At 35.5% G+C, this 15,747-nt stretch overlaps 1 protein-coding gene across 2 annotated transcripts in view; it reads right to left on the bottom strand.

Moving 5' to 3' along the window:
• LOC110450105 (gamma-glutamyltranspeptidase 1-like) overlaps positions 1-15,014 on the bottom strand; it is a 26,780-nt gene extending 11,766 nt beyond the window's left edge. The window contains exons 1-5 of one of the 2 annotated variants that reach the window (XM_021497366.1): positions 14,840-15,014; positions 3,102-3,186; positions 2,417-2,656; positions 1,761-1,858; positions 266-382 (exon numbers count right to left, since the gene is read on the bottom strand). In XM_021497366.1, the coding sequence (XP_021353041.1) occupies positions 266-382; positions 1,761-1,858; positions 2,417-2,656; positions 3,102-3,136 (490 nt within the window). In that variant the 5' untranslated portion in view covers positions 3,137-3,186; positions 14,840-15,014. Of the gene's footprint in view, positions 1-265; positions 383-1,760; positions 1,859-2,416; positions 2,657-3,101; positions 3,187-13,412; positions 13,495-14,839 lie in introns of those variants that run through there. The other variant, XM_021497365.1, reaches the window with a different exon arrangement.
• Positions 15,015-15,747: the final 733 nt, after the last annotated feature.

Below are 15,747 nucleotides of genomic sequence, written 5' to 3'. Positions count from 1 at the left end.
CGCCCCGCCTCCCAAATTAACAGATTTGATTAGCTGCTAATTGTCAAGGCAAACCTGAAAGTATCTGAAGATCAGGAAGTAACCCTGAAACCATATGATACAGTTGTGTATGATAAAACGTTTTCTCGTATCCCTCTTTATTTTTTCCTTTCCAATAATTTCACAGTATGCAGTAGGTCTACACTGCGTGACGTCACATCGATTTTATTTAATTTCTCGTTATGGTGGTACATGGTTCGCTACCCCACCCCCGCCCCCTACTTACTGCTCCTAGGTCCAGTCCCGGTGTTCAGGCTTTTTGTCAGAGCTGCTGGGGCAGCCTCCCTGGCATTTATTGTCTTGGTCCGTTTAGTTTTGGCATCGTAGATAGCGAAGAAACTTCCTGTCATATTCAATTAATATAAATAAAGTGATAAAGTTCAAAGTTCAATATATATTAATAGATTGATAAAGTTGAAAGTTAACATCATCTGATAAAAATGTAAAATTTAACCCATCTTTACCTGTTTTTAAATATCATAGTTATTGTATAACTGTACCCTGATATAACTGCTAGAAAGATATTGTTTTAACGAAGGCAAAGCTTTATATAACAGACGCACTATATCGGAGTAAGCTGTATGGACCCTCTGGTAAATGACTGATGAACGGAAGTGGTCATTCTATTGTTTGTTTACCAATGTTTGCTATTTAGACAATACTTTCCGTGATGTCCGATTTTCGATTTTCATGTTGGATTTATTGATATTTAAAGTTGGTACCATGTTTACGCTGCAGAGAGGGAAAGGACGAGTGAGGAAAAGGGAGCTCTTGATTTACAAACGAAAAATTCAATACTCTTGCATGGAATCAACCATTTCAGAGATTCTCATATTTTTTCTGATTGGAAAATTTACGGTTCATTGTTAATTTACAAACTCATGATCATGAGACTTACTGAATGGACCGAATCAAAATACGGAAAGATACTACATAATGTATTATTTAACCATTAACTAAATGATCATGTATTGAACAGCACCATAACTGATACTAGAAGTTTGTCCGCCGCTATGTTTTGCCTTTCAGATTGGTCAAAATATTAAGGGCCAGCCGATCGATCCGTCACTAAATCGACAATCAGATTTGTTATATAGACATACGGTGTTCTTAAATAATTTATTTATTAATTGCGTTTTGTATATGATATGTCCTTTAAACGACGGAACAGACCCAATTTACATAAAATTGGCGCCAATAATTAACCGTAGTCATTTGGGTGATTGACGCAGGGGCATTCTCCTTGTTATCAGAAGTGAAGCGACAAGACTCTCATTGAACAAGGTTAATCCATGACATCATAACTAAACCACGTGTTACGTCACAAGATTTTTTGCTTTCATACTCAAATGAAATGCATTTCCGCTGGCAAAGTTCATATAGTGGGTTGCAGCGCAAATGTTAATATATTCCTATGAAAATCACGTCGGTTCTGTTTTTTTCTACTGTTGCATAGTGTTTTGGGGTCATTGAGTATATAGATGCAGTTAAAAACAAATAAATGAGACGTTTGATTTAAATCCAAATTTATATATACTTCTTCTGCGAAATAATGACCTTGGCAACCATGGTGTAATGAAACCGAAACAAAGATACTATCAACAGCGCATCGGGTTTAATGAAAGGTTTTGTGCTTCGTTATACTTGTAAAACGGCATACTTTGTCTTTTGTATTTATGTTGGAACGTAATGTCAACTGTACAATAAAATTCAGTAATTACCTCCCCCTATTCCCATACTGTGTGATGACATCAGACCGTCACAGAGAAGGGTAGCGATGGCGGCGTCAACTGCAGACCCATTCCTCGCCAAGATGTCTCTGTAAGGTAAACATCATTGAAAAGGATAAGCTACATACGGCAACTTAGAGCATGACGTCATATGGGCTGTTCAGTTTTACGTTTCCTTGGTGATTTAGTACATTTGTTCAATTCGGTATGGCTGCAATGGACCCAAATTAAGCCTGAGACTTTTTTGTGTTGTATTTTTGCATTAAATATTCTTACATTGGTGGCATTTATTGAAAGTTAAGACTTTATTGGTACTGGGGAAATAATGATAATATAATCAATATCTTGTAAATAATGGTAAATTGCCGAAAATCAACGGCAACTAACCTAAACCAAAACACGTGTACTTAGTAGCGTCGTATCGTACGAAACAATCATTAAATAATGAGTTTAGTCTTAATCACTTATCATTGTTAAGAATTTTTGACTCTTTTGAAGAAAATAAAATGTACGTCAAAGTAACGTAGAAATGTAATTTTCTTATTTCCATTGTTTAGCTTACACTCTTAAGTTTATCTTTGTGATAAAGATAAATTCAGTAAAGAGGAAGTGCTTGGGGTACGTTCAAAGTTTAATTTCATACATACCGTCCAATTTCTGAACAAGTTTCATGATCACTGGCAACTGCGCCGACAGCAACCGTGATCTTTCGAACGTTTTCCGTGTGCCTATGCTTGTGTGGATGAGATAGTACGATTCCAAGCGTCAAAGCAACAGTGTAGATGACAACAAAAACCAGACATAATCCTATGATTAGTAATGGACGTCTCGTGAGAAAGGAACTCTTTTGCTGAGCATTTGATGCGTGAGAATTTTTTGGAATGAAGCTGGAATAAGAAAATAAAATCTATATCTAAACAATGAAATACAACTATTTAAGATCTAAGTTGGTTCAATGTATGCAAGATATTTACATTCAAAATGTTTCCTATGCTATGATGCACATAAACGCTTTAAAATGAGACAGAAGAATACATATCTCTTTATGGGGGGATTATTTGGAACTTGATAGACGTTTATTACTAACAAAACGTTTTACAAAATGTTAGAACATCAATTTTGCAGACACAGTTTGTTATTGATATAGCATCTGTATCTGTACCGGATGTAAAAACCTGCCCGGTACTGTCATCGGCTGCGGTACAAACCGGCTAAAAAATACATCATGTTATATGTATTTTCCTGCAGTGATGGTTGCACCCTATAAACTATATTACAAATGTTTAAATTGAGCATTTCTAAATATGTAGACCTTTTACAAACAATACTTACTCGTCCCCCTCCCGGTGGAACTCCTCTCGTCCCATTACAAGTATCTCAGTTATCTCCTTGACAAGACGGGATCGAGACGGTCAGTCTGAATCAGACAAGGGTGTAAAAGTAACTCATTTTGAAATCAAGGACATCTCCCATGATTTATAATATGTATCAATTTATTATGAAGCACGTGTGTTCATGACGATGTAAATTCTAAATGAGTCTTATTCGAAGATAGCATATGTGTACTCGCATAAGGATTTCCTTGCGTTTTGTACAGCTTAAGTAGTTCATGCAAGATTTGAATAATGCTACAAGAGCTGCTGCAAAATCAAGAATTATTTGCATTTCGTGCAGAATTAAGAACCGCAGGATCATATAAATTATGCAAAGCACATTACGGATTATACAAAAAGTTTGGTGTACACATACAAGGCACTGAACGGAACAGCTCCCCAGGTAGCAGTATACAGTAGAGGGTTGTGGCCATGGGTGATATTTTTGTTAAATGGCTAACCCCTAAATAATGATATGTAAAACAAATATAAAAAATAAAACTGTACTAAAATTGGTATAAGCATGATAAAGTGGGCTATGTGAGCTTCACATTTGTAAAAAAGAAAGAAGATTTTTTTGGTTCGAGAATAAAATTTTGCCCATAATCCGAAAGGGTGCGTACACATGAAAAGCTAGCTTTACAGGAGGTAAAATTTTGACAACAGCACACGACGCAAAATTGCAAAAAAATCAAGTTTTACAACTTTACTGGGACCCAGATAATTCTGCAACCAGGTAGGTAATCTTTAATTTCAGACAGAGCTTAGGAAAAAATTTACTAGTTGCGGGGGTCAAATTTTGGGTTAAAAATAGCAATTTTTGGCATTTTTTGGTAATTTTTGATGTGGTAACCATGGTTTTCACACAAGTGACATACATAAAAAAAAGAGGTTTATACACTTCTCAGTACTTTATATGTATTGTAAATGTAATGCAGTTTACAAATATATATACATGTATACATGTGTTGTGTAGGGTAAATCCGCCATGTTTACATTTCCTCGACATGTGCCCTGTTTATCAGAGTCGGGCCATTTCTACTGTATTCTGCTACCCCAGTACCTACAGGAGCTTGTTAGTCACGTTATCATTGCGGTCGGAGTCAGAATCATTGTTGTGTGTCCCGAAATCTCGCACTGTGACCTGTGGAAACCGGTGCTTTGCGAGGGTTTCGGCCACATTGTGGAATATTTTACCATCTGCTATTAGAAAATCAAAGACCCTTGCCAAATCAAAGAAGGATATAAAGACCCACCTCTTCACGTCTGCACACTGGGTTCTTTGCGTAGGCGTCATGTACACACCACCCTTTATATATTGATTTATATGCATATTGAGATTAATATCTTCTTACTTAATTGTACTTGTATATAAAATTTTGTTTATCAATTATAAATAATACTAGTATCCATATGTTGTAAAGCGTTTAAGAGTAATTTTACAAATTATGCAGGGCGCTATATAAATGTTGGATATTATTATTATTATAGGATACAAACGGCATAACGATAATCTCATCTAGTTGGAATGTCTAACAGGCAACTATTGTAACGGTCATTCTAGACTTACAACGTATTGCATTTGGCGATCAGAAAATATGACATTTCAAATGAGTAAATGCCACAATTAATTTGAACACTATTTGACCTGTTCATATATCATTTCCTCTTCATAACTGATGCGTCGGCGTCATTTTTTATAATTTATTGTCGTAAAACAATGCAGGGTACTTAAGGGAATGTGTTACACTGTACCTGAAACTTCTGATTCATATTAGCGTGATATGCCTTTAATTCTTTTGCTTCTCATCTTATCAGTTCTTGCGTATCTTTCAAATGAATCAGCAATTGATTGATTACTATTCCTCAACCAGGAAAAGCTCAATCCGTGTTTTACATTAAAAAAATGTCTTCAGCAGTGGTCTAATTAAACGTTTTCTATGGCAATTACTGTGTCGTAAGTGTAAATCGCCGATGATTGTTTTTTTCTTCTAACACTTCAACTATCTTAGTCACTTGAGCGATTGATTCAGGGTTTATCACAATTTTCTTTGAAGCGGACAGCTGTCAAGCGTCACATTGACATAAACAAAATGGCGTCAAAATTGTGCTCATGTTAAGTTGTGAACGCTATTTTCGGTTGGGAGATATAGCGGGAAATTCGATTATAGATATTTTTTAATGAACGTGGATTAAAATCGTGATAGGGTCAGAAACCCTAAATTTATGGTCATATAGAACATATCTTGTCAGATCATTCAGATATTAGATTGTTGTAATAAAAACTAAACAATGTATGGTCACCTCGAGTAAGGTTCCCGATCACACAATGACGCGGCTTTCGACTGTTGGTATAGTTTTCCTTTCCGTCCGTCTGTGTACATTGTACGTACAAGTGTACGTACATAACACCAATGTTTGTCAGCGCTCTAGCGGCTTTATTCCTGGATGGATTTTGATCAAACTGCACAGAAATACAAAGGACCATAATATCTCAAACAAGTATCAGGGCTGTCGGGTCAAGGTCAATGTCACATTTACTATTTTTTGAAAATTCTTGTCAGCGCTCTAGCGGCTTTTTTCCTTAGGGATTTGGATCAAACTTCATACAATTATGAAGGACCATAATATTATTACAATGGTTTTGTTGTGTTGTTGTGTTTTTGATACCTTTTAAAATTACAATGGAGTTGTTGATTGCAAAAATCTCTGATATTATAGTCATAGACAATACCTGTATTCTGTTTACATTAAATATAAAAACAAATATTATAACAGTAGTTGTAAAGTGCCGGTGTTAAGCCAACGTTTTTCGTGAGGTATCGTGAGGGTATCGTGAGGCACAATTTTCGTGAGGTATCGTGAGGCACAATTTTTGTGAGGTATCGTGAGGCACATTTTTCGTGAGGTATCGTGAGGCACATTTTTCGTGAGGCATCGTGAGGCACAATTTTCGTGAGGCATCGTGAGGCACAATTTTCGTGAGGCATTGTGAGGCACAATTTTCGTGAGACATACCACTATTCAGCTTCATTATTTATTTCAACTGTCAAGGTTAAAGCTATTGTTTTAGTTATATTACATGATACAGAAACAGATCGACCTCGTCAATGCTAGAAACATCGACGTCTGTGAAGTCTCTGCTAGCAGTATTACCTATCGTATAGGATTAAATCTCACAAACTGTTGCCTTAGGGACGACTTATTTGTAACAATAGATCCAGTAAGTTTCCAGTTCTGTATTCATGCTATCACAGTTTGATATTTGTTAATTGGTCAAAGTCAACAGTTTACATGATTCATGTAGGAGTTAAAGTAGGGCATCTCATTTACAAACTAGTATTTAATCCGAATCGTTAGTGAATTAGAATGTTTAAGTATAACCTTATTATTGTATGTCTGTCTGGTTTTACTTCACTGACCTGTTCTTTACTCTTTTGCTATATTAGCATGTATGTACATTACACTTGAAGTGTTTTAACCCTCCTATTATATAGCAACACCTGTGTGATATGCAGGTGTTTCACTATTATCACTTTACATTTACTATTTCTTAGTATGGTACTTTAAATTTAGTGCCTGTGATAGCTATTTATATGCTGCTATTTTATTGTATGTTATACTCGCTGATTATGTGCTAGCTTTCTGTGATAGTGTATAGCTTGATTTGTTGTTTTCTGTTTGCTTTTTTATCATGTTTGTCGCAAAAATAGCGCTACAGCGCTAATGTTTCTGTTTGATATATGCGACGTTAAATAAAGTTTCTTGTATCTTGTTGTATCTTGTATCACATATATGATAGACTTAGCTAGTACAATACATGTAACACTTGTGAAATGTGTACTGTTTGTATGTATACAGATGGTAAATTATAATAAAATGAAAACATTGCCATGAGATCTCAGGTCAAAAATTATAATTAATTTTACATTAGACCAGTTTTAATTAAATGTTCCAGTACGACTTTGTCTGGGCATACTGTTTTACCCCATTCCGCCCGTGTGTCCGTCTGCTGGTTATAGATTTTCTGTAATTTTGGGTAAATCTAGAAAAGTACAAGTGGTAGGCAAAAGAAACTTGAAATGCTGTAATATAATGGATCATGCAAAACAAATATGACATCAGGTTGTGTAAAGCTTTAATTTTCTGACATTTTTTGGGTAAAAAACACATAATTTGTACTCCGCAAGATTTGAGAAAAGGTCTACTGCAAATAAAGCAGGGGAAAGACAGCATTCACGTTTCTTGTTATTTTCCCCAAACATTCTCTTTGCCAAGTGATGAATCTACATTTATTTTGTGTGTATCATTTTCAGTTTTGGTAAAACTAGCGAGTCCAACCATGTTACAGTATTTCAATATTTCCAGAAATGTTATGGTTCCCAACAAAATTTTCTGACATGCATGCAGATTTATCAGTTGGCCCCAGAGGGCCCAGACACAGGGTAGGATAGGGTGATAAACAGATTTTATATTTGGTTATGATTATCACATATATACATTGTACTACAGTAGATTCACTAGATTGCCTGAAACATATTGATGTAATTAATTCTCTGAATCTTACATGCATAGCCATAGATTCTGGTAAATAATAATTCTTCTTTTATTTCATATTACAGAGCTCGGTCATCTCACTCATCTGATACATCTGGTGTTGAAAAAATGCATCAGACTCGGAAGTTTATAATGGTAATATTCAATGGAGTGCCTATCAAAGCAAAAACATACAAAAAGTATTGATGTACAGGACTACATTTAACACCAAAATACCATACATGAAGCTTGAAAGTGGAGCAACTTTAAAATGAAGAGAGATGACAGACAATATTGAATAAGACTTCCGTCGCTACTCATTTATAATTATAACACATGAACAAATGAATGTTTGAATGAAATAATGAATGTGTGATTGAACTTCAGCAATGAGATGGAGGAATATATCATGTAAAAAACAAAATATAAATGAATGTATGAACTAATGATTGTCTGAGACTCGAAGTATGATGTACGAGAGCCCTCCTCCGAGAGGACATTTATTGTAAAGAAGCTGATATCAGGGCCCCAATCCTGGCAGCTTTCAATTGTAAATTTAAATCTGGAACAATGCATTTGGAATAAAAATGAAAGCATTTTGAGTTTCTCGACTCCATTCATAAGATCAGTAGACACAACAAAGAAACGGTAACCGACAAAATTTGTCTAAAATTGAGACTTGTATACCGAGAGACTATTAACTTCGTTATTTGCCTAAACTCCTCGTGGTATGAGGTCATTTAAGACGAGAGGCCTTGGAAGGCACAATATGCCAGTTATTATATTCCAACTTTTATGTGTAACTACATAATGATAAAAGATGAAAGTATACAAATACATGTATACAGCAAGTTTGATTATAAATTTGACTTTCAAATTTAACCTGGTGATAGTTAACTGTGGCCATGTGATTCCTTGATGGATTCAAACCAACTCTGCTTCAACAAAATTGACCTCTGTAACCTTCACATTTGGTCGTGCAACCCCTTATTCTATCTACAACATCCAAGTTTAGAGTCAGGAGTCTTACAGTGATTCTGTTATTCTTAACAGACCTGTATTAATTTGTTTTCGCATTTTTGAGGGATTTTTCAAATCACAGAATATGTATGCAATCATTTTATATATACATGATATAATTATGTGGTTTATGATTGCACAATTTAAATATTATAGGGCAAATATAGTATGTGTAACTTGTGTACATTCAAACATTCTGCTTTCTTTATATCACAGTAAATGTAGAATAGAGTAAAACTGGATCTAAAAAGTGATGTTGTGCGTAATAAACACGTCTATAATCAATTGATATGCCTATTTATCAAAGTTTCCATGACACAGGGTCAATATGCCTGTTTACTTGAAGTTGAAACTTTTCCCCCCCTTCGAGTTTGGTCTAGATACGTCTTTGGGCCGTTTTAATTATTTAATTAGTATTCCCGACAGTCCCAAGCAAACACTTGTTGTGTGCTTCAAAATAGTAAATACAACTTTACAAATGAAACGATGACATTGGTGACAGGATTAAGATTACCCCTCATGGGGCCCCATCGCTGCATTGGACGGCGATTTGCAGTGATTTCCACGTTTATTAACACTATTATCAATACCGTTATATATAACAACAACACATAGGTAGGAATACTACACTTGCATCATACATGACCTTTGGAAACAATTATTTACGTATAGTATAACTGTCTTGTCCGCTAGTTGAGTCCGACATAGCTGATAGACGGCATGCTACTGTTGATATCTTCACTGCCTCGCTTTCGAAACAACCACGTGACATACAGTTGTGGGAACGCACAACGCAACAAAAATACCGTGCGCACACCGTGCATACATCGTTCCAGGGACGTATAATGGAGCTCTATATACTGTCCCTGATCGTTCACACACCGTCCGCACATGGTGCGCACAACTGTGCGATTTAACAATCGTTCGCCCCGTTGTGTGCTTCTCTCCGCACATCTGTGCGATATGGTACAATTGGTTGATCAATATTACGTAATGGTAAAAAATACGGAATGCTCGTATACAATAATGTACACTGTATCAGGGACAGTATATAGAGGGGATTGGCAACTCTGCCCCAGTCAAGATTCTACAGCACGTCGCTTTTGTGTGTGTTCACCGAACCGCGAAGTCATCGAGAGCCCCTCTCGATCAGCCCGCGCTTGCGCACTAGCGTTAAAATTAAGCACGCACCTGCTTTCGGTGTCATGTCAACAATCTCGCCGAGATCGAAGTGTTTTGATGACGGTTAGCCCTAATTGGGACTGTGTATTAGTAGGTCTTCCTTTTTATTCCAGGGACAGGGCTATCGTTGCCACTATGTCTAGCCTTTCGGCTGTGTTGGTGGCTATTACAACAAATCACATTTCGTAAAGCACGTTCCAGTGAAAATAATGCTAATATTGACACTTTTTGACACAAAAACAGCACAAGTTATTTGTTTTGCCATAAAAATTAGTACTACATATCAAAAAATTATTCAACTTTCTATCGCTGTAAATTTCAAAAAGAAGTATTTTTTAAATGAGCTAATCCTCGAATGCAGGCGATACTTTTTTGTTGCATTTCCGGTTGTTTACGGCTTTTAACAACACGTGTCCTTTGTTATCAGACGAGTAATTTCATCTGTGACATCGCTATCGTTCCAAATAATGCAAATCAAATCAGGCCTACTTAACATAGAAATTACTCGGCTGTTTATTGATATTAATTGTTTTAAAAAATACAAACAATAGTTTATGAAATTAATCAAAACAGTGAGCAGTTACCAACTACTTTCGTCATGATTTACGTTCCAGTGAAAAATATTGCTGATATTTACACTTTTTGACACAGAAATAACACAAGTTAAATTATATGATTTGCAATTAAAATGGGTTGGGTCGTTATAAAAGTTATTCAGCTTTCTATTGCTGCTAATTTAAAAAAGATCGGTCAAATACTTTTGGAGTGAGGTGGTTCACATACATGTGGGTTTTTTATCCCGCATTTTTGTTTACGGTTTTTAACAACACGTGTCCTTCGTTACCAGACGAGTAATTTCATCTGTGACATCGCTATCGTTCCAAGTAATGCAAATCAAATCAGGCCTACTTAACATAGAAATTACTCAGCTGTTTATTGATATTAGTTGTTTTAAAAAATACAATCGATAGTTTATCAAATTTAATCAAAGCAGTGAGCAGTAACCAACTACTTTTGCAATAATTATTTTCGTTCCAGTGAAAAATAATGCTGATATTTAGTCTTTTTGACACAAAAATAACACAAGTTAAATTATGTTATTTGCAATTAAAATGGGTTGGGTCGTTATAAAATTTATTCAGCTTTCTATTGCTGATAATTTAAAAAAGATCGGTCAAATACTTTTGGAGTGAGGTGGTTCACATACATGTGGGTTTTTTTTATCCCGCATTTTTGTCTATCGACGCCCACCACAATACTCTGAACCACGCGTTACATCGCGTTTAAAAATAGAAAAATATACCCCAAAAACGAGACATCAATTACTATGATACCACAGATTTTATCAATTAAAAGTAATACAATCAGCTTATAACAATGGGATAAACAAAAGACGTAAGAACACTTATCGAGATTGGTTTGTTTTCACACCAACTTCTGCATCTAACGAAGCGGTATCGACGCCATCTTGCTTTGTCAAAATTGAGATAGGTGGCGCTCGCTATCTGCTCCGGAATCAGGGGGAGGTAAGTCTAGATTGACGTGTCATAAAATTGGTAAGGCAGAGAGGGAGTTGCTAATCCCCTTCACTATACGTCCCTGACTGTATATATCATTGTAATTTCTCATCACTATAATCAGAGACGTATACGTCTCTGCTATAATTAAGAGTATGTACAAGTTTACAATGCGAATAATACAGTATACAGTGACCGTTAGACTGTCAAGAATGGGTTTGGCTCCTCGGTAACAGAACACAGGTAAATAACAATTTAATGAGTGACCGGAGTTTTAGCTGGCCTGTACTTGACACATAGAGATGATATATGATACCGTATGCATACCTGCTAAATGACCTGCATTCTGCGGGTCACACCCGCAAAATGAACCTATCACCCGCGACGATCTTATGACCCGAGCGGGTCATACCTATCTCACGCATTCCGTAAATATGACCCGCAATCACCCGCATCCGCGTCTTTTATTAGGATCTCCGTATTAAAATATTCATAGCTATTTTAATACCGTTATGACCGTTATGAAAACTCAACTGGACGTTTAATATTTGTTATTTGCATTCGTTTTGGTCTATAGCTCCCCTTCATCTGGTTTTCACATCTTGGCAATTTACGTAAGTGCCCCGGGCGGGGTAAACTATGGTCCAGGTACAAAGTGGCAACGTTACCCTGTGTAGCCGAGAGTGTGTTGTAAATTTACACGTGTCGATAAAGGTCGTTTAAAAAACCCACAAAACACCATTTCTAAATTTAAGAAAGTATAGACAGAAAGATAAGCTTATAGATGTAGCTAGAGTATAGGAACATACTAAAAAATCTAATTTTGTGTTCAAACACGAAACCATATATATTGTCAAGGCATTCCTTAATTTACACCAACCACGATTGTTATCGCCCAACGTTCGTCGATCGTCCGCACACATGCGTAGTGTGCAAGGAATGATCGTCCAATTTCTTATCGTTCGCACTTCGTGCACACATTGTTCACACATCGTGAATTTAAAAATAAAATATTCAAAACAATTTAAATCACATACCACGTGTATTTGATTACATGGGAAACGCCCACGTCTTGTTTACATTATTAACTTCCGGGTTTGGAATGAACTTCCGGTTTATGGAAATTAATGAATGAAAGTTCCTAGAGGGATGATTACAATTACTAACTTACGAAGTGATAAATAAAAATCTGTTCTAAAAATTGTTTTTAAAAATTTGTCTAAATTAAGTTAACGATGAGTATGGTATTAATTAAAAAGTTGTTTGGAAGTATGGGATAAATAAATACAGAAACTCTGACTCATATAAAATCCAAACAATACTTTCCCGCACATACATCAGTGATCATTTGGAGAGACAAGTATAAAAATCAAATGCATAACATCAGCAAGTTACTTACTCTAGATCGAGCATTGTGAGACTGGTAAATATGCATTTCAAGATCATGATGGTTCGTTAGGTAAAAGCTCACAAACATGTGTTTGTTTTCTTTGCAAAGCGGAGGTTATGAATTTAGAAGGGGATGCAACTCTATTCTAGTGCTCTGAACAATTTGACACACACACGTACGGTAACAATACCAAAATCTTTGATAATTATAAATTAAAAACAAATAATAAGTTACAGCTAGTTAGGTAATGATTTCTGTTAGCTTGAGTATATCAAATCTTTATAAAACTTCGTTTCTCAAAAATGCAAAGCCTTTGTAAAAGAAAAAATATAATATTTTTGTCCAAAACTAAATGATTATGGAGGATCCTAAATCTAATTTTGCCTTTTAAAACTTAATAGAATTCTACCATACTTGAATTAAATCTGAAGGTCGAAAAGATTACAAGTGTGAAAACTACAAATTCTTTGTCTCACATGTTACTTGGAATTAGATGTTAAAATGCAATATAACATAAAAAGTGTATAATACTAATAAACACACAATAATCTCATACAAATGAATATGAATAAATTCAGTATATCGGAATTAAAATATAAAAATACATGTAAAAGGAATTGCTCACCTGTAAAATTACAATGGAGACAGCCTGATAAATTTGATGTGTCTTTATTTGGGTCGCAGCTTCAAGTGGTTAGCTGGACAAGCGACAGGCAACTTAATCAGGTGCCCCCAATGTTGGTGAGGTTCCAGGAGGGGTATTTACAGTATTTTCTATTATGAAGTATAGGTAATTTACCTTTGAGGGGCCTCAACAAAAACATATGTCCAGTTGGACCTTATTGCTGATTGGTAAGATCATAGCCTGGGTTCGGCAAAGGAATTTGTGAAAAACACCGATCTGGCAGGAAGGTTACGTTAGAGCACCTGAGTCCTAATTGACTAACACAGTCGCCGAACAAATAATCTTAATGTTGGAAACGTAAATCTTAATTGTCAAACTGTTTTAGAGCTCAATTAACGTGGCTACAAATGTATGTATATGGTTATCTATTTTGGGGATTATTATGTCTAAAATGTTTTTAAAAAAAATATTCCAAATAGTAAAAGATCCAAATTTCATTGCAATAAACAAATTTATGTATTTTTACGTAAGTTATAAAAAATGTAAAATATCAGTATGATAATATCTCGGACAAGTTCGAGTTTCAGGGGCAAGGTTGAGGTCATCGTAACCATTTTTAGAAAATCCTTGTCAGCGCTTTAGCGGCTTCATTCCTTGAGGGTTTGAGATCAAATTTCACACAATTACAGAGGACCATAATATCTCTGACAAGTTTGAGTTTCAGTGTTGTTGGGTCAAGGTCAAGGCAACCGTTACCATTTTTAGAAATCCTTGTCAGCGCTCTTGTATTATTATTTAAACAAAACAAACATACAGCATTTGATATATCGTCCTATCTAGCTAACATAAGCCATTCTAAAGCGCTTTACAGTACATAGATATATAATTAATACAATTAGCATATACATTAATCAATACAAGTTTTGAGGAGTTCGCAGGAGCTGCCTTATCAAGCGCTAACTACTTGTCCTAAGCCACCTGGCTAATATCGCCCTATGTGTGTACAATGTATGTCTGCATGCGTGCTGGATATGTATTGTGTTGCATTAAAATCAGTTACAAGCTAATTGTATACTCTTCATTTTCCCAAATTAACACCAGTGGGCACCATTTTTATAAATCATAACAGTGTAACAGCTAGTGGGGGCCGGTAAGGGACATGCATTGCTTTGGCAATACTCAGTATGCTTGTTTAACTTACCTATTGTACCCACGTGCTTAATATCTATATGCATCGTTTTAAACTTGCTTATAAAATAACGAGAAACTTATAAGTTTTTAAATCTGAAATTTTTGGTTGGCATGTTTACATGTTATACTATTTATACATGTAAAAGTAACATCAGTTTTGACACATCACAATAAACATGACATCGTTATCTGTTTATTGGATAGCTCATTAATTCTACAAACTTAAGCTTAGTTACCTGTTCACTCGGTGTATATGTATCAGGTGTACTCCGAGTCCTGGTCCACGTTCTAAAATCCTGAAGATAGCGCTTGTGAGGATGAGGTACATGTACCCAAAATCCTAAACTGTAGAATCACCTGTTATAACATGAGTTCACACTTATATTTTGTACACTTGTACGTGTACTTGTGTGTGATAGGTGAGCTGAACATGAGTAAGCAAGGCGAGAGACATGGGTATGACTTTGAGATAGCCATGTTGACCAACACGATAACACTGTCCAGTAAAGCCGTGTTTTATCATTTACCGTAGTCGAGTAAACAACACGACACATGTTATAAGTATCTCTATTCCGCGAGACAAATTTTACACGAATATTAAATAGGACGAACCATGATGAATTGAAAAACAGAAAACAGTGCATAAAGCATGATTCAATGACGTTCCTTAACGTAAAGAATTCCCTAAATTTATTTTATGCCATAGGGAAATTTTATTTGAATTTTATCGAGAATGAACTCAACTTCTGTAAGGCTTTTCTTGTTGAAAATTTAAAGTATAGGAATTGCTTTAAGTTTTAATAGCGATCGTGAAACTATGGCTTGGAAATATTATTCATTTGTTTAATTACAAAATCATTCATTAGATCAAAAGTCTTGATTCAAGAGTTTTTCTTCAATAGAACAATTTTATAACATGAAAAAAGTTCCGACGGCTACTGTAGTTGATATTCTTATTACATGTACATGCTCAACTAAAAACCCAACCTCTAGCTCTAAATTAGGTTTTGCATCTTTGCAGAGAAAAAGGTCTGTGGCATATCGCTTCAAGGGCATAGGGGTCCAGAAGATATTATGGATAAATCGGGGACATCTTTAATGACCTTGGCTGTTAACAGGATGTTCAACAAAATATAACCGGGGG

The sequence above is a fragment of the Mizuhopecten yessoensis genome, unplaced genomic scaffold, assembly GCF_002113885.1.
Source record: "Mizuhopecten yessoensis strain PY_sf001 unplaced genomic scaffold, ASM211388v2 scaffold4999.1, whole genome shotgun sequence".
NCBI lineage: Eukaryota > Metazoa > Mollusca > Bivalvia > Pectinida > Pectinidae > Mizuhopecten > Mizuhopecten yessoensis.
The sequence above is the reverse complement of the archived record's forward strand: the minus strand, read 5'-3'. Positions and strand labels throughout refer to the sequence as shown.